General features: G+C 39.6%; 1 protein-coding gene across 1 annotated transcript in view; it reads right to left on the bottom strand.

The window, feature by feature from the left end:
- The window catches only part of MGAM2 (maltase-glucoamylase 2 (putative)), a 107712-nt gene that overhangs the window by 35841 nt on the left and 48077 nt on the right, over positions 1-23794 (bottom strand). Inside the window, exons 25-35 of the mRNA XM_073009421.1 lie at positions 23053-23277; positions 20620-20774; positions 19418-19586; positions 18745-18841; positions 18176-18288; positions 17578-17703; positions 15141-15269; positions 6760-6867; positions 5005-5067; positions 3282-3416; positions 1599-1683 (exon numbers count right to left, since the gene is read on the bottom strand). Coding sequence (XP_072865522.1) covers positions 1599-1683; positions 3282-3416; positions 5005-5067; positions 6760-6867; positions 15141-15269; positions 17578-17703; positions 18176-18288; positions 18745-18841; positions 19418-19586; positions 20620-20774; positions 23053-23277 — 1405 coding nt within the window. The remainder of the gene's footprint in view (positions 1-1598; positions 1684-3281; positions 3417-5004; positions 5068-6759; positions 6868-15140; positions 15270-17577; positions 17704-18175; positions 18289-18744; positions 18842-19417; positions 19587-20619; positions 20775-23052; positions 23278-23794) is intronic.

The raw sequence follows: 23794 nt of genomic DNA, 5'->3' as shown, positions 1-23794 counted from the left end.
AACTCTGATTTAATGTATAGAGTGTTGTCACAGCCCTTTTGCCAACATAATAAACTCCTTCATTGTTAGGACTGTTTCTTCCACTAGATGGTAATGTTCTCCAGGGAATAAATCTTATTTCAATCATTTTTTTGTATTTGTGTCTCTAGATCTTTCTGATTTGACAGCATTTGCTTGATACATAAGTACAGATGATCCTCAACTGACAACGTGATTACATCCCCATGAACTCATCACAAGTTGAAAATATTGTAACTTGAAAATGCATTGAGTGGACCTAACCTACTTTAAATGTGCTCAGACACTTACATTAGCCTAAGATGGGCAAAATTATCTAATACAAGGCCTGTATTAAAACAAAATGTTGAATATCTCTTGTAATTTACTGAACGCTGTAGTGAAAGTGAAAAATAGAATGGCTATTTGGGTTCTCAAAGCTCGTTTCTACTGAATGTATGTCACTTTCTCATGGTTGTAAGGTTGAAAATCGTAAGTCAGACCATTGCAAGTTAAACACCCTCTGCATTAAATTAATGAAGGAGGCAATGAATGAATGAATAAATGAATGAGTGAGTGAGCAATGGGCAGCATAACAGTGATGTAGACATCAAGAAACTTGAATTCTAGATTCTGTCCCGAGATTACTGGTATAGTGTCTTTTGTTGTTGCTGTTTTTCTGTTTTTGGGTGTTTGTGTGTGGCGGGGGTAGGGGGGTCTCACTATGTTGACCAGGCTAGTCTCAAGACTCAAACTCCTGGTCTTAAACAATCCTCTCACCTCAGCCATGGTACCTTACTTTTAGGAAGTGAGTCATTTCCTTCCTTGTTTCTCTGTAACATGAGGAGATTCAACTTTCTGAGATCCTTTTGATCCCAACATTTTATTTTTGTTTGTACCACAAGATGACCAAGAAATATGCTTCATCAAATGTCTATTTACATGGGCAGAGAGACTTCAGAAACTAGGTTTTAATTCTCTAATCCAAAGAACATCTCTGTAATCCTAGCACTTTGGGAGGACAAGGTGGGCGGATTGCCTGAGCACAGGAGTTCGAGACCAGCCTGGCAACACGGTGAAACCTCGTCTCTATTAAAATACAAAAAATTAGCTGGGTGTGGCAGTGTGCGCCTATAGTCCCAGCTACTCAGGAGGCTGCGACAGGAGAATTGCTTGAACCCAGGAGGCGGAGGTTGCAGTGAGCCAAGATTGCACCACTGCATTCCAGCCTGGGCGACAGAGTGAGACACCATCTCCAAAAAAAAGAACATCTCTGTGTGTGTGTGTGTGTGTGTGTGTGTGTGTGTGTGTGTGTGTGTGTTAGGGTTTATTTAAAATTATATCAATCCATTCATAGTTATCAATGGAATCAAATGTACCACACATTGTATGGTTTCTTTCACACCACATCATGTCATTATTTCTTGCTTGATTAGTAATTCCTTTATCTGCACTTATTCAAGGTTATCTTACTTGGGATTTCATGGCATGTTGGAGAATGCTTTCTGTCTTCAACATTAGGCTTCACTTTGACAGTAAAAGGAAAACTTTTAGAGTCTTTGAGTAGGGAAGTAAGTTGATGAAGTAATTATTTTACATACATGGCATATAGGGTGGGTTATTTAGCATTTCATCGCTGCAGCCCCTGACAGATCCATCCACAAAGTTTGATGGCTCATTCATATCCTGAAATGAGTTAACAAAAAAAGATCCCATCATGTCAGGGGCAGGATGGCTTTGGTTGTAGAGGACACTACCTCAGGGAGATGACTTTTGAAGCCCTCACCTCAGCTGGTGGTTTAGTTCACTGTGTTTAATCCCTGGCATTGACCTAAATGGTCTCTAAAAATGTGTAGTTTAATTCCTGGCATTGACCCAAATGGACTCTAAAAATGTATATCGTCCAAAGTGGAGTGCTAAACTCCTTCTTGCTTACCTGGCATTTTAAAACTTACAAGGATTGTTTTATAGTGGCAAAAATAGTGAGGTAATGCTGGATCCAGGATCTAAGGAAATCTCTTGACACAAATCCCCAACAGAGGTAGCCCATCTTTGTTTTTCTGTGCATGGATTATTCACTTTTTAATCTGTGGCCAGAGGTTACTATTATCTTCGTCTATTTTACCTTAGTCCAGTCGCTTGGACTAATTCTGATATTGGCATAGGCCAAACATGAGGAGAGTTATCTCACTTTCTGCCATAAATATATTTCTGAAAAGCTGTACATAACTCAGAAACAAGTTTGGAAATAAAAACGTGCTTTGGGGAATTTATTACTTAAATGCAAGGAGTAGGGGCTCCTAAGGGAATGCTCGCTTCACACTTAGACAATGGAACAGTTAAATTTTTGAATGCCAGACTATTTTAAATAGGACATATTAAAGACAAATAAAAGTACTTGAGGAACTATTCACTACTTTGAATTACCCAGCTATAGCTTTCCCTCCACTGGAAAAACAAATATGACCCCAGAGTTCTCAGTATATCTTATTCTCAAAGCTGCCCACACCTCTTCACTGTCTGATTTGCCTGTTTGAGTTAATTTGTGTCCTTTCACATGTCTACTCTGTGCCTAACTATCCCAAAGGTGCAGATGGCCAGGAAGGCCCCAGGAGTTTCAGTGGACTTTTGTCCACTGAATCACAAACTTCTTCCAGCCTGACCCAGCGTTGAACAGCCCTTCAGAGCTGGCCTAGAGCTTGCTTAAGATTTCAGGCCACTGGACAGTGGGGAAGGAAATCAGGACAGAAGAAAACATAGATAGAGTTGCCCTTGGACATATATCCCAGGGACATCTCAGGAAGTCCTGCTTTTAAGGCCAACTGGCATTTACAACAAACGTCTGAACAGGCCCTTTAAGCCATTCCCTCAGAGTTGTCTGCCCCGGTACTATGGTGAATGCCTACTTGCTCTCAGCTCCATGCCTTACCCACTCCCAGTTCTGCCCTGTAAGACTCCTTTACCAAAAGCTTTCAGGTAGATTTGGCCAATGGGGGATATTGGCAAGAGACTGGAGATGGGAGGTGATTTCTCCCTCTCTCTTTTGCTCTGGCATCTCCAGCAGTAGCAATCTCTTCTGTGGGCTCCCACTTCCACCAGACAACATGTCCCTGGGCAGATCAGCAATGGTCTCTGCTTCTCTTGGTCCCAGCACCTAGATTCTGTAACAGCATTTCTCCCTCTCATCTCTTCAGTCCCACGTCTCTGCTTTGCTAGTCTCTCCTCCCCATGTTTTGACTTGCTAATATTTCCAAAAAAAAAAAGACAACCAACGGTGCACTTACAATCCACAATCCATCAAACTTCAGGCTCTTCTCTGGTTCTCGAGGGTTTGCATAGAGCTCTTCTATCTCTTTCTTCCACCATGCAGCTGTGCTATTACGAAAGAAGTCAGGAAAGGCAACGTAGGCCTTGTAGAGCTGTAAGAATAACACACACTGTCATAATTGGGGTCTCAGCCTATCCAGGGGACCACAAATGGGAGATGAACAGGAATTTGTGCCTGCCCAGATCAGTCTCTGCTCTAATCTCAGATCTGCTGCTGTTGCAGAGTTTACAACAGAAGCAGAGATTGGGGAAGGCTGATTTCATTCTTAATTTTCTTAGAAGAAGGTTAGATTAAAATCCCTTTCAAATACAGGATTTGTTTTATAACTGGACATGTAATCACAAGACTGGAAAATTAGCAATGTCTAAACAAGTGAACTTTAGAGATGCAAATACTTTTTCTCTCTCTTTTTTTTTTTTTTACTTAAAAATCAGTGAATGTAGCAAAAGCTTTTGCTTTTTCTTTTTTTTTTTTTTTTTTTTTTTTTTTTTTTGCAGGCCAGTTTAATTCTCAACATACATACCACTTGAAATTGCAGAAAAGATACATATTCTATAGGCTACTTTTTCTGGATATTTCTATGCTTCATTATAGTTCGTCTTCAGAAAGACACTGGCTTTACTTAGAAAATCATTTTTTAAATTTTTTTATTATTATTATACTTTAAGTTCTAGGGTACATGTGCACAACGTGCAGGTTTGTTACATATGTATACATGTGCCATGTTGGTGTGCTGCACCCATCAACTCATCAGCACCCATCAACTCGTCATTTACATCAGTTATAACTCCCAATGCCATTCCTCCCGCCTCCCCCCAGGGCAAACACATTCAAAAGCTAGCAGAAGGCAAGAAATAACTAAGATCAGAGCAGAACTGAAGGAGATAGAGACACAAAAAACCTTCCAAAAAATCAATGAATCCAGGAGCTGGTTTTTTGAAAAGATCAACAAAATTGATAGACCACTAGCAAGACTAATAAAGAAGAAAAGAGAGAAGAATCAAATAGAAGCAATAAAAAATGATAAAGGGGATATCACCACCGACCCCATAGAAATACAAACTACCACCGGAGAATACTATAAACACCTCTATGTAAATAAACTAGAAAACCTAGAAGAAATGGATAATTTCCTGGACACTTACACTCTCCCAATGAGATCACTTGGACATGGGAAGGGGAACAAAAGCTTTTTTTAACCAGTCAAATGAGATGAAGGAGGACTGTCATCCAGGGACAAGTAAACTCCAGAGTAGAGGGGATGCTAGATGACCAGACTGAGATGAACAACTTTCCTTCATTCAACTGACTTGTATTTTCTTTTGTATGCAGATAATTTATTAAAATTCAGTCTGTTCATAATGGATTCCCCTCTAGTGAGAAAATGCAAGACTTTGGTTCATTATTTTTCAAGCGACATAAAGTTCAAACAAATCACTGCCCATTAAAAGCACACTTATGAGAGGATTTCATTGATGATTTCCTTCTACACATTTCCATGTTCACTGTTTGTTGAGCCTTCCACTCGAGGATCTCTTTCTGCCAAGAAACTAACAGTGGATAAGCACCCTCAAGTTAGGGCTACTTAACTCAAGGGTTAGCTACTTATTCATCAGGATAAAAACATAAACATCCAGATGTTTAGGGCAATGTTGACAAAAATCTATAAACAACTGTACCTCAACCTGAGTTGCATGGTCAAGGGATCCATCTACAATTATATTAGGCAGATCTGGCCAAACCTAGAGAAAAAGAAGGGCAATTAAAACCTTTAAAGATTATTGCATACAGACTATGAGATATTTCATGTGTTAGACTCTGATGACTTGCATCTCCATAAAACGCTTGGGAATCTTTGCCATAAATTAAACTGTAAAGGCAGAATCTACAAAATTACATTAGGTGAAAGTAGGCTGGGTCTCTTGATTCACTCCACATGTTTTCAAAATTCTATTTTTGAATTTAATAATTAACTGAATTTCTTTTAAACATATCCTCTGAACAACCAACTTTCAAGTGATTTCTCAGATCTCTCATCTCCTTGTCATAGACCTATAACAAAATTCACAGTAAGTGTGAAGTGTGACTCTAAAGAAATAAGATTGATTTCCATTCACAACCCATAAACCTCATCTCAATACTTTTAATCACTATCATGACTTATAGGGGACTCCAAGTATATGTAGCATTAAAAAAATCCATAGCATCAACCAATTTTATCTGTAATTACCAGGACATTAACTATACACACACTGATTAATTGATTCAATCAACAGACACTTACTGAGTACTTCCTGTATGACAAGCACTCTTCCAGGATCTGTATTTACTGAGATTTAAGTAAGAAATACTACTTGTTTCCTAAGAGGTCACAGATAGCACATAAATGCTACACTGTATGCTATACTGAAGGCAATATTACAGACAAGGGAAAATAGGAAAAACTAAAATAGTTACTAGCTGCTTCTAATGAGTTAAGATTTGAGTTGATCCTGAAGTGAAGATATTATCTGGGTAAGCTGAGAAGGTAATATTCAAAGTGAGCATGGGGCTAGGCGCAGTGGCTCACGCCTGTAATCCCAGCAATTTGTGAGGCCGAGGCAGGTGGATCACCTTAAGTCATGAGTTTGAGACCAGCCTGGTCAACATGGCAAAACTCCATTGCTACTAAAAATACAAAAATTAATTGGGAAGTGTTGGCGCACACATGTAATCCCAGCTACTCAGGAAGCTGAGGCAGGAGAGTGGCTTGAACCTGGGAAGAGGAGGTTGCAGTGAGTCAAGATCACACCACTGCACTCCAGCTTGGGTAACAGAGCGAGACTCAATCTCAAAAAAAAAAAAAAAAAAAATGTGAGCATGGAATACACTCAGAGCAGTAGGAAGTAGCATAGTATAATTAAGGAACAGAATTTGAATCTAGGCTAAAAGCTACTATCACCTGAAATCCACCTAAAATGCTATTGGTATAAATCAGACATATGAAGATGAAGACTGAAGCCATAAAGATGAATTAAAGGAAACAAGAGAAAGAGGAGAATCTATAGGATTTAATGATTCATTTAGATATGAAGGCAGATTAAGCACAATAGGTCAAAGATGAATGCATGCTTTGCATGTAGGTGGCTGAGAGACACAGATTTCAGTGTCATTCTAAAAGGGATTCTTAATGTTTATTAAGTGACCGTGTGGAATAAATAAAGAGTGGGGACATCAGAGTATTTTCAGGCAATAGACAGTGCTCAATAATAATAGAGGATAAGATTTGTAACTTTGGTCTTATTAATGCTTATTGAGCTAATCAGCATCAGACAGATTTCTACTCATTCGTAATTTATTGATTGTCCAATATATTTTCCAACATGTATCAAGAGCTGTTTTATTTCAAGACATTGTGATGTTAATTAACTATAAGCACATTCCCCAAGCCTTACCTTCCCCCAGACAATGTCACTGGTGTCAGGCCATTTGATGAACACGTTATTTTCCTGTCCTCTAATGAATGGGAGATACTGTGTCTCATTGCCAGAAATGGCTGGGTCCTGCAGTAAAAGAATTTCAAACAGCAAATGTGAGGAAAACATCTCTAAGAAAATTTCTCTCCTACTAGTTCATAGTGCAGAAGGAAATGGTGAATCGCAATACCAAAAATAAAATGAATTAAAATAAAAATCAATGATAATTTGTCTTATGTCTTACTGCATATATTACCATAGCCAATTGAAAAGAGATGGTGCCATGAGTACTCAACGTAAGATATAAAACCCCTATGCGGGGTAATCTCTTTCAAAGGGTATACGAATCTGTGTCAACAAATGAAGAAGCCTTTCTATATTACAAAGTTACCACCCAAAGCTGTAAGTAATAAAATGAGAGGAAAGGGAACAATATGGCCAGCTAGATGCAACTGGGAAGCACGTCTCCCACTGAGAAAAACCAAAATATCGAGTAAACCATCACACTTCAAACAGAGCTTTTGAAAGAAAACACTGACAGTCTATAGAGAAGCAATGCAAACACTGAGGTGTAAGAGGGAGAAAGCTGGAAATCCCACGCAGAGTTGCTGAGTGCCAGGACACTCCTAGAACTGAACAGGTCCTAAGGAAGGGGTGAGTGAAGGGACACTCCCACTGCAGACATCCAGGATCCTAGCTACGACAGACGCCACAAACACCACAGACATTTGAAATGGCAAGAGAAACTGCCTAGAGAGTAGGCAGAGGAAGAGTTCAAGCCTGTGCAGAGACCAGACAGGGCATCTGCAGCAAAACACGACCATCGGGACCCATGTGCAAACGTTCTCGATCTTGCTCTGAATGGCTCTAGCCCCTGCTGACAGCTGAGCTGGGAGACAGCAGTATTGTCTTTCTTACAGAACCAGGGTGCATCTGATCTGCATGCCACCCCTGTCTGCCAGCCCCTTCCAAGGCCACTGCTTGGCTGCTCCCAAAAGAGAATGCACACAGCACAGCCTCTGCTGCCCTACCTGAGTTCTTTGCTGGTGGCCTGGAAGTACTCTGACCCCTAGCAGAGCCAGTGCTTGACCCTAAGGCCAGAAAACAAAGCTGCAGGCTCAGTCCCAACCCACCAGAGTTTAAGCACACAAATCAGGATTATCTAGCTGAGATTGGAACAGGAATTAAAAGAAATTAAAGACTGTGTAAGCAAAAACTCAGTGGTATGTAAGAAAATCCAATTTCCCCTGAAGAAGAGAAAGGGCTGGAGTCCTTTAAAATTAACTGTCTGTTTTTCTGTGGCTAGTGAGCCTTATCTCTCCTTTTCCCAGGCATTGTGAAGACCCTGTTTCTCTAGCTGTGCAGATGCAAAGTCACTAGACAGATAATATCAAGTTGTAAAACATGTTGTTCCTTGAAAAGTAAGAAATAATGTAATGCATGTCTTAATTGAATAACTGTCTTTGTTTCTCACTTCCGTAATATGCTTCTCCCTGCAGAGATCTCTCTCTGCCCCACAAAATGCTTAAAAGGTAGCTTGACTCTTTGTTTGGGGCTCAGTCCTTTGGATGTTAATCTGACTGGGTCAGTGCACCTAAATAATTAAATAATTCCTCCTCAATCCCTCAGTCTCTCTGATTCCTTAATTATCCCACTGCAAGATCTGTGGCTGAGGCTTGAGCAGAGGAGAAGCCCCACTCCCAGAACACTGATGAGAGTGAGGTATGGGCTTGTGTGCTGGTGTGGGAGTTGGGCATGCCTCCCTCTGCAAGACTGGTCTGGGAGGCATGTAACCTATTTACCAGCCACAGCCTCTGCCCAAGGGAGCTCCACAGCCCAGAACATCTAACAGACCAACAATCTGGGTGCAAAAGGCTTGGGACAAAACTAGATTGTCAGGGCAGCTACTGGGGCAGATATTGGAATGAGACTGAGTCGGGGGAGAGCAAGCTGAGAAGTCCCCAAAGCCATCTGCTGTGCAGAAAATACTGGATCATGGCACCATATCAGCTGCACCCCTACAGCAACACTGCAGTGCCTGGGAATCTTCTGCCCTTGACCCACTGCATCAACAGATCACCCCCAGACATACCCCACAACCCACTCCGACTCTGCCAAGTACAGAGGACAAACAGAGAGCTGCAGGTCTCATGGTGACCTGAACTTTGGCTCAGGCTGCCCCTAAGAGGGAAGAGCATAGCCTGTCAGGGATTCCCTTGGGGCTAAGGAAACATAGGCGTGACATCAGTGATTAGAGGGGGCTCCCTCAAGTGCCAAAAATCGACTTGGCAAGGGGGCCATCTCTGGATCTCCTATCTCCCTCACCCCATAGCACTATTGCAAATGTGCTGAAATATGAAAGAGGCCTGCAGCTGAGTAAGAGGCTATTTTCTGGTCCTTACTCTTAAATACCATCTACTGTATTGTAGCCTAAATTACACCACCAAACAAAAATTATTTTAGTATACACTGCCTGTGAAACCCAATGCAGGAATTCAGCCACAGATAAAGATCTCTGAAAGAGCCCTGGGCCTCTGAAAGCACCCAGAAATGAAGGCAATCAACTATATTCAACATACACCACAGTCAAACCCTCAAGGAAAATAAAGACTATAAAGGCAAAAAGCCATATCCAGAAGACAGCAACTTCAAAAAGATAAAGGAACATCTGCCCTCTCAGATGAGAAAGAATCAGCACAAGAATCCTAGCAATTCAAAAAGTCAGAGTATCTTCTGACCACCAAACAATTTCACTAGCTCCCCAGCAACGGTTCATAACCAGATAGAAGTGGCCTAAGTGACAGATATAGAATTCAAAACCTGGATGACAAGGACACTGAACAAGATTCAGGAGAATGTTGAAACTCAATCCAAAGAAGCCAGTAAAATGATCCAAGAGGTGAAAGATAACAGAGCCATTTTAACTGAATAGCTAAACTGAACTTCCTAAACTCAACTTCTGGAATTAAAACAAAAAATTATAACACAATTGCAAGTATTAACAACAGAATAGACCAAGCTGAGGAAAGAATCTCAGTACTCAAAGACCAGTCCCTGTAAACAACTCAGTCAGAAAAAAAAATATTTTTAATAATTTTAAAAAATGAACAAAACCTCTGAGACATATAGAATTATGTAAAGAGGCCAAATCTGGCTGGGTGCGGTGGGTCACGCCTGTAATCCCAGCACTTTGGGAGGCTGAGACGGGCGGATCACGAGGTCAGGAGATCGAGATCATCCTGGCTAACATGGTGAAACCCTGTCTCTACTAAAAACACAAAAAATTAGCCAGGCATGGTGGCGGGCACCTGTAGTCCCAGCTACTCGGGAGTTGGGAGGCTGAGGCAGGAGAATAGCATGAACCCAGGAGGTGGAGCTTGCAGTGAGCCGAGATTACGCCACTGCACTCCAGCCTAGGCGACAGAGTGAGACTCCGTCTCTAAAAAATAAAAATAAAAATAAAAGAGGCCAAATCTATGACTCATTCACATTCCTAAGAGAGAAGGGGAAACAAAAAATTATTTGGAAAGCATATTTGAAGATATCGTCCATGATAATTTCCCCAATCTTGCTAGAGAGGTCAACATGTGAATTTAAGAAATTCAGAGCATCCTTATGAAATATTATGCAAGATGATCATCCCTAAGACACACTAGGAAAGTTTATAGCCATAAATGCCTACATCAAGAAGTTAGAAAGATCTCAAATGAACAATCCAACTTCACAACTAGAAGAACAATAAAAACAGGAACAAACTTACCCCAAAGACAGCAGAAGAAAATAAATGATCAAAAGCAGAGCAGAGTTAAACAAAATTAAGACTCAAAAATTCATACAAGAGACCAACAAAAGCAAAAGTTGCTTTTTGGAAAGGATAAACAAGATTATAGGCCACCAGCTAGATTAAGAAAAAAAGAGAGAAGATACAAATAAGTATAATCATAAATGACAAAGATGACATTACAACCAGTCCCACAGATATACAGAACATCTTTAAAGATTTTTATGAACATCTCCATGCACACAAACTAGGAAATCTAGAGGAAATGAATAAATTCCTAGAAACACACAACCTCCCAAGATTGAACCAGAAAGGAAATAAAACCCTAAACAGACCAATAATAAATTCTAAAATTGTATCAGCAATAAAAAGCCCAGCAACCATAAAAAAAGTCCTTAACCAAATGAATTCACAGTAAAATCCTACTAAATGTACATAGAGCTGGTACCAATCCTACTGAAATTCCAAAAACTTGAGGAGGGATGCATCCCTAAGTGATTCTACAAAACCAGCATCATCCTGATACCAGTATCTGCCAGAGACAATAAAAAAAGAAAACTTCAGGCTGATATCCCTGATGAACACAGATGCAAAAATCCTCAACAAAAGATTAACAAACGAAACACAGGAGCACATCAAAAAGTTAACTGATCATGTTCAAGTGGGCTTTTCCCCATAACACTGGGATGCAAGGTTGGGTCAACATAGGCAAATCAATAAATGTGATTCACCATATAAACAGAATTAAAAACAAAAGCCATATGATAGCTTCAATAGATGTAGAAAGAGCTTTTGATAAAATCCAACTTTCCTTCATGATAAAACCCTCAAGAAATTAGGCATCAAAGGGAAGTACCTCAAAATAAGAGCTATCTCTGACAAACCCACAGCCAACATCATACTGAATGGGAAAAAGCTGGAGGCATTCTTCTTGAGAACTGGAACATGACAAGGATGCCCCCTCTCATCACTCCTATTTAACATAGTACTGAAAGTCCTTGCCAGAGCAATCAGGCAAGAGAAAAAAATAAAACGCATCCACATAGGAAAAGAAGAAGTCAAACTGTCTCTCTTCACAGATGACATCATTCCATATCTAGAAAACCCTAAACACTTTGCCAACAGGCTCCTAGAACTGATAAACAGCTTCAGTAAAGTTTCAAGAAACAAAATTTTGTTTTCAAGAAACAAAAATTAGTAGCATTTCTATACATCAATAATGTTCAAGCTGAGAAATCTCAAATTAGAAATCTCAAGTTAGAAAGACCTCAAATTAACGATCCAGCTTCACACCTAGAAGAACTATAAAAACAAGAATGTTTTACAGTTCATCAAGAATGCAATCCCATTTACAACAACAGAAAGGATAAAATACCTAGGAATACATCTAACCAAGCAGGTGAAAGACCTTTACAAGAAGTGCAAAACACTGTTGAAGGAAATCAGAGATGACACAGACAAATGAAAAAACATTTCATGCTCACGGACTGGAAGAATTAATATCATTAAAATGGCCACACTTCCCAAAGCAATTCATAGATTCAATGCTATATCTATTAAACTACAAATGTCATTTTTTGCATAATTAGAAAAACTATTCTAACATTCACATGGAACCAAAAAAGAGCCTGAATAGCCAAAGCAATTCTAAGCAAGAAGAACAAAGCTAGAGATATCACATTACCCAACCTCAAAGTATACTATCAAACACCTACAATTATTATCTGATCTTCAGAAAGTTTGACAAAAATGAGTAAGAAGGAAAGAATATTTTATTAATAAATGGTGCTGGGATAACTGGTTCACCATATGCAAAAGAATGGTATTGGACTCCTACCTTTCACTGTATACAAAAATTAACTCAAGATAGATTAAAGACTTAAATGTAAGACCTCAAACTACAAAAATCCTAGAAGAAAATCTAGGAAATGTTCTTCTTGACATTGGCCTTAGCAAATAATTTATGACTAAGTCCTCAAAAGCAATTGCAATGAAAACAAAAATTGACAATGGATCTAATTAAAATAAACAGCTTCTGCACAGCAAGAGAAACTGTCAACAGAGTAATGAGGTAACCTACCAAATGGGAGGAAATATTAGCAAGTTATGATTCTGACAAAGGCCTAAAATCCAGAATATATATGGAACTTAAATCAACAAGTCGAAAACAAACAATCCCATTAAAAAGTAGGCAAAGGACATGAACAGACACTTCTCAAAAGAAAACATACAAGTGGCTAACAAACATATGAAAAAATGCTGAGCATAACTAATACAGAAATGCAAATCAAACCACAATGAAATACCATCTCACTTGAGTCAGAATGGCTTTTGTTGGAAAGTCAAAAAATAGATGTTGGTGGGGCTGTGGAGAAAAGAGAACACTTAACACACTGTTGGTGGGAACGTAAATTAGTTCATCCACATTGGAAGGCAATTTGGAGATTTCTCAAATGACTAAGAATTGATCTAACATACCACCCAGCAACCCCAGTACTAGGTATATACCCTAAGGAAAATAAATTAATCGCTCAAAAAACATATGTACTTGTATGTTTATCACAGCATTATTCACAAGAGTAGAGACATGAAGTTAACCCAGGAGCCCATCAATGGTAGATTGGATAAAGAAAATATGGTAAATATATATCATGGAATAGTACACAGCCATAAAAAGAATGAAATTATGTTATTTGCAACAGCATGGATATAGCTGTAGGCCATTATTCTATGTGAATTAATGCAGGAACAGAAATGCAAATACCACATGTTCTCACTTATAAGTGAGAGCTAAGTATTGTGTACACATAGACATAAAGGTGGGAATAAGAGACACCAGAAACTACAAGAGAGGAGAGGGAGGGAGTGGGGCAAGGGTTGATAAACTACCTGTTTGGTACTATGTTCACTACCTGGGTGATGGGTTCCATCATACTCTGATATGGTTTGGGTCTGTCCCCACCTAAATTTCATCTTGAATTCTCATGTGTTGTAAGAGGGACCTGGTAGGAGGTAATTGAATCATGGGGGCAGGTCCTTCCCTGCTGTTCTCATGACAGTGAATAAGTCTCACGACATCTGATGGTTTTAAAAAGGGGAGTTTCCCTGCACAAACTCTCTTCTCTTGTCTGCCACCATGAGAGACATGACTTTTACCTTCTGCCATGATTGTGAGACCTCTCCAGCCATGTGGAACTGTGAGTCCATTAAACATCTTTCCTTTGTAAATTGCCCAGTCTCAGGTATGTCTTTACTGGCAGCATGAAAACAGACTAATACATACTCCAAACCTCAGCATTACATAATACACATTTGCGACAAACCTATATATGTACATACTGAATCTAAAATAAAAGTTAAAAAAACTTTAACCCTGAATTATTTAAATAAACAAATAAATAAGATGTTAAAAACCCCTATAGGAATTTAAATATGACATAAGTGATTTTTTTCCAATGACATAGAAATCTATTTTTACAAAGAGAGTTGAGAAGTAAAAGAATGTATTGGTGTTTCTCCATACAATTCTTGAGAAAAACTTTTGCTAGTGTTTGGAAACAACTCCTGGAGATAAACCAGGTTAATAAGACTTAATCTTCAAGCAGAGAGAGCCAATTTATTGTGTTTCCAGAGTATAACAGCAATATTCCTCAAAAATATGAAACTTCTTTATTGCCCTCTGTGTCCCAATGTGTCTATCTAAAGTAGCTTCCCCTGTTCACTCCATCCCATACCTGCCCCAATTATTCTCTATAATATTATGCTGTTTCACAATTGTCATATAAATCACTACTGTCTGAAATTATCTTTTCAAATGTGTATTGGCTCTCTCCCTCCATTAGAATAAAAACTTTGTAAGAAAAAGGGCACCGTCTTGCTAATTTAGACTATGCATGCACCCTCACACATGCATACACAACTTGTAGAAGAGTGGTTTTCAAATATTGTGTTCAATAAATACATGAATTAGTAAGTGAACAAAAGTCACCAAATAATGCTGTAATTTTTTGGAAGCTAGAAGGGAGAATCATTTGCAGGTAATTACCTCTGCATTTATCAAGACGCAGCTTCCTAGTAATATAATAAATTGGTATTCTGGATCTTAACTCAATTGTAAGTTCAAGAAGAAATGTCACCTGAGCCTTACCATTTCTGAGTGATGATACAACGTAAGAGATTTTTGAACCCCCTGAGGTAAAGATGAGACTAAGATACAGCTATTTTTCCTGAGACATAGCCTGAAACAGTGAGATGCCCCTTTTTTTTCCTATCTTCAGTGCTTCAGCCCACAGTTGTTCTAACTCTACCAAGAGAACAATAATTATATTCCAGTGACAGTTATGGAAAATAAACATTATAATGTATCATATTTTAAAAGCCCCTTTTCATTTCTTTCTTTCGTTTGCTTTTAAATTAAAAATAATAATTATAGATTCACCACAAGAAGTTGCAAAACAAAAAAAAAGTACACAGTACAGGAACATTTCTTGTACCCTTCATCCAGTTTCCCACAATGGTGCTATTTTTAAACCATGAATATGGAAACATAAAGTAGGATCTAATCTGTCTCAATACCTACCAAAATGAGAATAAATCTCATGCCATTTTTCTTCATTTGCTCAATCAGAAGACTGAGGTTTTGAAAGTTGGCACTGAGGGTGAAATCCAGCTTCCGGTTCATGTAATCGATGTCTACATGCTGGACGTCCTGCAGAAAGAAGCAGCAAGGTGCTTAGAACTCTGCAGAAGGTGCCCTGCAGGTCACACTAACTGCTCTGCCAGGCCCCTGGTCCTGCTACCTGCCTGCCCCAGTCTAGGCCCCTCTTCATTCCTCATCTCATTACTTCCCTCTGCTGACTTTTCAGTTATGCAAATTGAAATTGCTTTCTGATGCCTGCATGCAGTTCACCTGTGCCCATCCTTCTCCTTCTGTTTCCCCAGTTGGAACTCTATCCCCTTTCCTTTCCTCAATTCATGTCTTTCTTACTCTTCAAATCTCAAACTCAGTCTATCAAACAAAGTTCTAATTGAAATGTTCAAGGGTAGAAACTGGGACTTTCCTAGGAAACAAACAGGATTGTATATCTGGTTTTTTTTCTACAGTAAATATGGCTGATTGAAAACTCTCAATAAACTAGGTACTAAAGGAACATATCTCATAATAATAAGAGCCATAGATGACAAACCCACAGCCAATATCATACTGAATGAGCAAAAGCTGAAAGCATTCCCCTTGAAAACCAGCACAAGACAAGGTTTTCTCTCTCACCACTCCTATTCAGCGTAGTATTGGAAGTTCTGACCAGGGCAATCAGGCAAGAGAAATAAATAAAAGGGTCAGGCACGGTGGCCTGTAATCCCAGCACTTTGGGAGGCCGAGGCAGGTGGATCACCTGAGGTCAAGAGTTCGAGATCAGCCTGGCCAACATGGTGAAACCCCGTCTCTACTAAAAATATAAAAAAAAATTAGCTGAGCATGGTGGCCTGTGCCTGTAGTCCCAGCTACTCAGGAGGCTGAGCCAGGAGAATCACTTGAACCCAGGAGGTGGAGGTTGCAGTGAGCCGAGATCGCACCACGGCACTCCAGCCTAGGCAGCAGAGGGAGACTCTGTTTCAAAAAAAAAAAAAACAGAGACAGAGAGAAAAAAAAAAAAACAAAGGGCATTCAGATAGGAAAAGAGGAAGTCAAGCTATTCATATCTGCAGATGACATGATCTTGTATCTAGATACTAGATCTTGTCATATAGACAAGATCCTATATATAAAACTCCATCATCTCAGCCCAAAACTTTCTTAAGCTGATAAGCAACTTCAGCAAAGTCTCAGGATACAAAATCAATGTACAAAAAACTCTACCATTTCTATGCACCACCAACAGTACAGCCTAGAGCCAAACCACAAATGAACTCCAATTCCTAATTGCCACAAATAAAATACCTAGGAATACAGCTAACCAGGGAGGTGAAAGATCTCTACAAGGAGAACTACAAACCACTGTTCAAAGAAATCAGAGATGACACAAACAAATGGAAAAACATGCTCATAGATAGGAAGAATCAGTATTGTTAAAATGACCATACTGCCCAGAGCAATTTATAGATTCAATTCTATTCCCATTAAACTACCATTGACATTCTTCACAGAACTAGAGAAAATTATTTAAAAATTCATATATGTAACCAAAAATGAGCCCGAATAGCCAAGGAAATCCTAAGCAAAAAGAACAAAGCTGGAGACATGAGACAATCCCACTTCAAACTATGCTACAGGGCTACAGTAACCAAAATAGCATGGTATTGGTACAAGAACAGACACATAAACCAATGGCAAATAATAGAGAACCCAGAAACAAGACCATACACCTACAACTATCTGATCTTCTACAAAACTGACAAAAACAAGCAATGGGGAAAGGACTCCCTATTCAATAAATGTTGCTGGGAAAACTGGCTAGCCATATGTAGAATGGAAACTGAACCCCTTCCTTACACCAACATACAAGAACTACATTATTTTATAGCTTTCTTGAATGTCTAGATTTCTCTATGCAGTACCAACCCAGGTTTCTGCACATAAAACTTGCTCAAACCATGATAATTGAATAATAACTAAAGTGGTTAATATTTAGTAAAAAAAAAAAAAAAAAAAAAAAAAAGAGGTTGCTTCTTTTTAGCCCAAAGGGATAATCACCTGCATTGCCATATGACCCCAGGTGAAACTTGTTTGGTAAAACAGAGACTTGTGCATAAGCCAAAATTTGGAAAAGAATAAACCAGCATGTTATTAATGTTGATTACTTTGGTAAGGTATATCAATGGATTTTTTTCATCCTGTAATTTTCCTATTTTCTAATTTCTGTTTGATAATTATATAGTATTACAGTATATACAAAGAAAAAAATTCAGCCTGGATATATCAAGTTATCTTTGATGAGAACATCATAGCACTTCTAATATAAAATTAGCCGCAAATTCCTGTAACTGATTACACCTCGGGCTGAGTGAGGGTTTCATACATAGGGAATCTGGGCTGCCACCATTGCATCATACAAACTGGAGATTTCAGCATCATTCTCGTATCCATAGCGACTCAACTGGAATCCCAAGGCCCAGTATGGAATCATTGCTGGCCGACCGATCAACTAGAATAAAAAGAAAAATGCATCCAGATGGACTTCTTAGGGAAGAAAAAAGGTGGTTGACTTATACTTGAATCAACTTGAGTGTTTCTGCTAAGTACTGTCTAAGAGGCCTCACCCAAGAAAGATAAGAAAGTACAATAAATGTGGAGCAACTACGGACATGCAGAATGATAGAAACATTGTAATTGGAGTTTTTTTATATTCCAGAGTTTTCATTCTGGGAAACCTGAGATTTGCTGGTTGTTACTGATTAGCAATTCTTAGATAAGCTGTTTAGCAAGTGAGGGACACATGGGATATTAATATGGCTTTATAGAACCATAATACTAAAATATGATTTCAGCAAAGGCAGTAATAATCTAGTAGTGACACTCAAGGGTCAAAAGAAAAAACTGCCTTATCTCAGTGCTAATAATGTGGTAATAGCCAATAAATATTTGACAATATATTGATGGACAGAATGGCTTCTAACCTCGGTGTATTGCTGAGTTACAAGTTCAGGGGTTGGTCCCAAAACAATGTAGAAGTCCAAAATCCCTCCGGTGGTGCGGTATGTCAGGGCAGGGGTGGGCTGTAACGTCACATCTGTAAGAAAAACAACATACATGAGGCACATCCTTGGAGGTGTAAATCACCCAGATAGAAAACCTGCTCTAAAATTTGCTTTCTTCACACTTTCTCTTTGATACCTGCCTTCTCTAGAAAATCTCTCATTCATTAGAATCAGAGGTGTATTTGCAGGGACCCCAAATGTAATGTGCAACCTCAACTACTTTTATCACTCTGTGAATAGAAGCCAAAATTTCACAGTAAAATAGGCTATGCCAGAGTAGGAGCCATAATTGGTCAAAATTCCACGCTTAACACCTGATCCAGAGTTCTTAAAAAATCTTGAATAAATAGATGAATAAATGGAAAGTCAGTTTATTTGTTCCATTTCCCTTGCCCCCTGAATGTCTCTATTTCTATTGATAATCCAGGTCAAAATAGAGTGGTTACAGCTGTTTCTGGTGGTGCACGGGAGCTGTGCCTCTGCCTTACCCATGGCATTGCTATTTAGCAGGAGCACTCCATGGGCACTACCATCCTCCTCCAGTGCCATGTAGTAAGGGTGGACACCATAGGAATTCTTCTTGTACTGGGAGTCACGAGAGTAATAAACAAAAAGAAAATTCAAGATATTGTTTTCATACCACAACCCAAACAGCAAACTCTTACTCATCATTAAAGATTCAGCTCAATGTCATGTCCTTTGTTGGGCCTTCCTTGACCCTCCCTTCTACTCCAAGTTAAAAGCTGTGTCTTCCCCACTCCATGCCTTCCTCATTTACTATCATTTAATTCAATGATATATTATTACATAACCCAGTGATTCCACTGTGCTATCACTATTTCCACTTCTATTTCTCTCACTAGCCTATAAGCCTCTGGAGAGCAAAGAGAGTTTCTTATTAGATCTGTAGCTAAGCACTTAGCAATGTGCCTGACACATAGAATATATTAAGTAAAAGTTTGTGAGATAAATAAAGTCCATAATTGACAGAGGGAAATATATATGCCTTTTTGGGACAAAAGAATGTGACATGTGGCCTATTACAACTGAGAGCAGAATATAAGATGAAGTTGATGAGCAAGGTATCATATATAAGCATAAGGATTAAAAGACATTTACATTGAGAGAAACTGATTGCTAAACTTATTCCATTGTCCCTACCGCAGGTGGCTCATCGCGAGCAAACATCCCCCATGTGTTCCAGTTCATGTTTCTTCTGAAAGTTGTGTGCTCAGTTTCCCCAAAGCCATAGATGTACTGAGAGGGCAGACGCGTAGAAATGGAGAGAAACATGTCATTGAAGGTGAAGCCAGGGAGTTGAGAATCCCAACTGCAACACAAAAGCAGACCACGCTGAGCTGGAGACCACTGGCCAGAGCTACTTGGAATGTGTTTGGAATGTCTAGTTGATTCCAAAGCCTCCTTAATTATTGCAGGTTCAAATACTGTGACATGACCCAGAGGTCATAACAATGGCCCTGACTCAGGATCAAAGTTCCACGTTCACATTTCTGTTCTGTGGTTTGTCAGACTGAGATCTCCTTTTCTGGGTCCTTGAGAGCAAGGGCCATGATTCATTCTTCTATTTATTTCAAGTTCTCAGTGCCTGGCTTATCAGCTTGAGTAAATATATAAATAAACAAATAGGGTTTAAGCAAACTTTCCAACAGAAAAATGTGAAACTCTTAGAAGAACTTCTCTTGAGTTGGTCAAAGGACTTCTTACCAAAGAGGGCAACAGAGAGGAAATCACTCACATAGCCAAAGAGAAAAGACATACACAGGAAGGCAAAGGTGCACACACAGGTGACAGCTTCTACTGGGACGGGGAACCTTGCCCCAGGTAAAACCCAGACCTTCACTCCATTCTATTCAGCAGCAGGACAAGAGATGGGAGATGACAATTCCTTTTATGCTTAACATTGCGAAAAGGCTTGAAGGCTTCTGCGTCCACAGAAGCAAACATTACAAGAAGTTATTTCTTTCTCCTTTTTAACATTTGCCCCTCTCTCCTGCCTCTTATTATTTCTTAATGAGACATAATACGGAACTCATTTGTATCTTAGTTTATCTGCTGTACTTATTAAGTAGAGTTTTCTGTTTTACTTAAGAACAATAAGTAGAACATGTATTTTTCTTTCTCTGAAATCCAACAATACTTCATTTCTTTAAACTTTGATTATTTTTGTTAATGACTAACCAAAAACAAATTACCCATTAAAGCATGAGAAACATAGATATACTCTAACAAATGCACACATATTTCCATAGCATCTCTGAGATTAATATTTCACTTGAATTAACTGTAACCACTGTAATTAAATCTAGAACTACTCTAATTAGAACCAAATAAGTAGTGCTTACATCACAGTGCTGGAGTTTTTGCGTTGGATCTGGATTCCAAAAGGATTGTTCTGAATCCTGACATCATACAGACGGTTTTCAGGGTCACCAACTGGTTGGGGAGGGGTGTTCAGTGATACTGGAACCTCATACCTTTTATTACTGGGGTCATAGATCTGGCAAGAAGAGAGAAGAAAACTTTCTGGTAGGGTCTCAGACCTAAAACCCCTCATGCCACCCCATATAATTCAGTTTCCACGTTTTTGACCAGTTTGTACCATATCAGTAGGCATCAAACATCCCCAAGCAAATGGATGTGAGGCCTGCCTGCCCACTGTGCCCCACACAGATGCTGAAGTTCAAAAATGCCTCAGTAAAACCCATTCAAAGCCAAGGAGGGCTCTTCCTCTAAAGAACTTGTGATAGAAGGGGATAGAATTTCATAAATAGAATGTGTGCGTATATGTTTGTAAGTGCATGGCATGCAGACCTGTATGTGCATAGAACTGTGTAAATTTGTATGTGTGTATGCATGGTAGGAATTAGAGAATTGAGTTTTCATGTGGACTCTGAGATCTCCTTACTGTTTGAGCTTCCAGCTGTTGCACAGCTTTCCCATTCCTAAAGTTTCTTTTCTGTATCCACCCCTTGTTCCTACTTACCTAACAGGACTGACATGTGGGAAGAATAAAAGGAATGAAGAATGTTACGCAAGGACAAGGAGTATCACCATTATGAGTGACTATACTCTTCCTCATATTATTAGCCCCAAATTTATGCTTAGGTGAAGGTTTCTTTCTTTCTTTCTTTCTCTCTCTCTCTCTCTCTCTCTTTCTTTCTTTCTTTCTTTCTTTCTTTCTTTCTTTCTTTCTTTCTTTCTTTCTTTCTTTCTTTCTTTCTTTCTTTTTATTATTATTATTTTTAGATGTATTCTCACTCTGTCGCCAGGCTGAAGTGCAGTGGTGTGATCTCGGCTCACTGCAATCTCCACCTCCTGGGTTCAAGTGATTCCCCTGCTTCAGCCTCCTGCATAGCTAGTAACTACAGGCATGCACAACCATGCCTGACTAATTTTTTTGTGTGTTAGTAGAGACAGGGTTTCACCATGTTGGCCAGGACAGTCTTGATCTCCTGACCTCATGATCACACACAGGTGGATCACACCTGCACATTGGTTAAATAAAATATTATTAAAATTAATTTTGCTTTTCAAATACACATTTAAAAATGTGTCTACTGGAAAATATGTGTGGTTCACACTGTATTTCCAATAGATGTATTTTTTAAGTGCACATAACAGTAGGTCTCAAAGTTTGGTCTCTTGACCTGCAGCACCAGCCTCACCTGAGAGCTTATTAGAAATACAGATTCTCGAGGCCGGGCGTGGTGGCTCACGCCTGTAATCCTGGCACTTTGGGAGGCCAAGACGGGTGGATAACCTGAGGTCAGGAGTTCGAGACCAGCCTGGCCAACATGGTGAAACTCCATCTCTACTAAAAATATAAGAAATTAGCTGGGCGTGGAGGCGGGTGCCTGTAATCCCAGCTACCTGGGAGGCTGAAGCAGGAGAATTGCTTGAACCTAGGAGGCAGAGGTTGCAGTGAGCCGAGATTGCGCCACTATACTCCAGCCTGAGCAACAAGAGCGAAACTCCATTTCAAAAAAAACAAAAAAAGAAAAAGAAATTCAAATTCTCAGGCTAGGCCCCAGCCTAGGTCTACTGAATTGGAAACCCTAGGGGTGAAGGCCAGAAATCTGGGTTTTAAAATGATTTGAAGGTGATTCTGATGCATGCTGCAGTTTGAGAACTACTGCTAGAGAAAATAATTCTAATAGTGCAATTAAGTTAATGCCTCTCATATGAGTTTGCCACAAAGCAGATGCATTTTTCTCAGGGCTAAAGGATGATTCTTTGATGATGTTTGTGACCTAGAATACTCATCATTATAGGGAATTAACGGTCCTCATAGATCTAAGGTCACATCCTGGCTCTACCATCTACTTTATGACCTTTCCCTCTCTACAGGCCTTAGCTCTCTCATCTGTAACATGAGGGATTTGGATAAAAAGCTGTTTCAGCCAGGCACAGTGGCTCATGCCTGTAACCCCAGCACTTTGGGAGGTGGAGGGAGGTGGATTGCTTGAGGTCAGACATTTGAGACCAGCCTGGGAAACATGGCAAAATCCTGTCTCTACAAAAAATACAAAAATTAGCCAGGTGTGTAGGCTCACACCGATAGTCCTGGCTACTTGGGAAGCTGAGGTGGGAAGATGGCTTCAGCCAGGGAGGTGGAGGTTACAGATTGTGCCCCCGCACTCCAGCCTGGGTGACAGTGGGAGACCCTGTCTTGAAAAGAAAAAAAAATGTTTTAATTGTTTCAATGACTTCTATCCATACAGAACCGTAAGTTAAAACTCCATATTGAGAACCAGAATCTGCAACACGGGCCTTACCTTGACCTGCAGCATGGTTGCTGTGTGATAGATCACGTTCAGGCGGAGGAGGCTGATCTGTGCAGAGAGAGAATCAGAGGCAGCAGCAGCAGCAGCAGCTGACTCAGAGGCCATCAGGAGGGAAAGGTCTGCAGTGATGCTGGTGCTCAGGTACTGAATGTCACTAGCAGCATAATTAGGGATGGTGTCATAGTAACAGGTGGGCACTCCAGGAGTAGATGTGTCCTGGAACAACAGGAGAAAGTCTTGCTCAGCCTCTGATACAACACTGAGGCTGTCATTCCTGAAGAAGTTGGTTAACACAGACTAAGTCTCTGATACCATGTCCATGGCTATGGATTGAACTGTGTCCCCCAAAATAGATGTTAAGTCCTAACCCCTGATACCTGTAAATGTGACTATTTGGAAGTAGGGTTTCTGCCATGAACAAATTAAGATGAGGTCATTGGGACAGGCCCTGATCCGGTATTACTGGCATCTTTATTAATAAGGAAAATTTGGACACAGAGATAGACATGTACACATGTGACTATGAAGACAGAGAATGGGGTGATGCATCTACAAGCGAAGAAATACCCTCAAAGTCCTCAGAAGGAACCAGCTCCACTGACACCATGATCCTACTTCTAGATTCCAGAATTTTGAGCAAATAGATTCCTGTCATTCTATGCCACTCAGTCTGTGGTACTCTGTTATGGTAGCCCTCGCAAATGCACACATCCATTTTTTAAACACACACATT

Source organism: Chlorocebus sabaeus, chromosome 21 (assembly GCF_047675955.1).
Source record: "Chlorocebus sabaeus isolate Y175 chromosome 21, mChlSab1.0.hap1, whole genome shotgun sequence".
NCBI lineage: Eukaryota > Metazoa > Chordata > Mammalia > Primates > Cercopithecidae > Chlorocebus > Chlorocebus sabaeus.
This window is presented reverse-complemented; position numbering and strand designations above follow the sequence as displayed.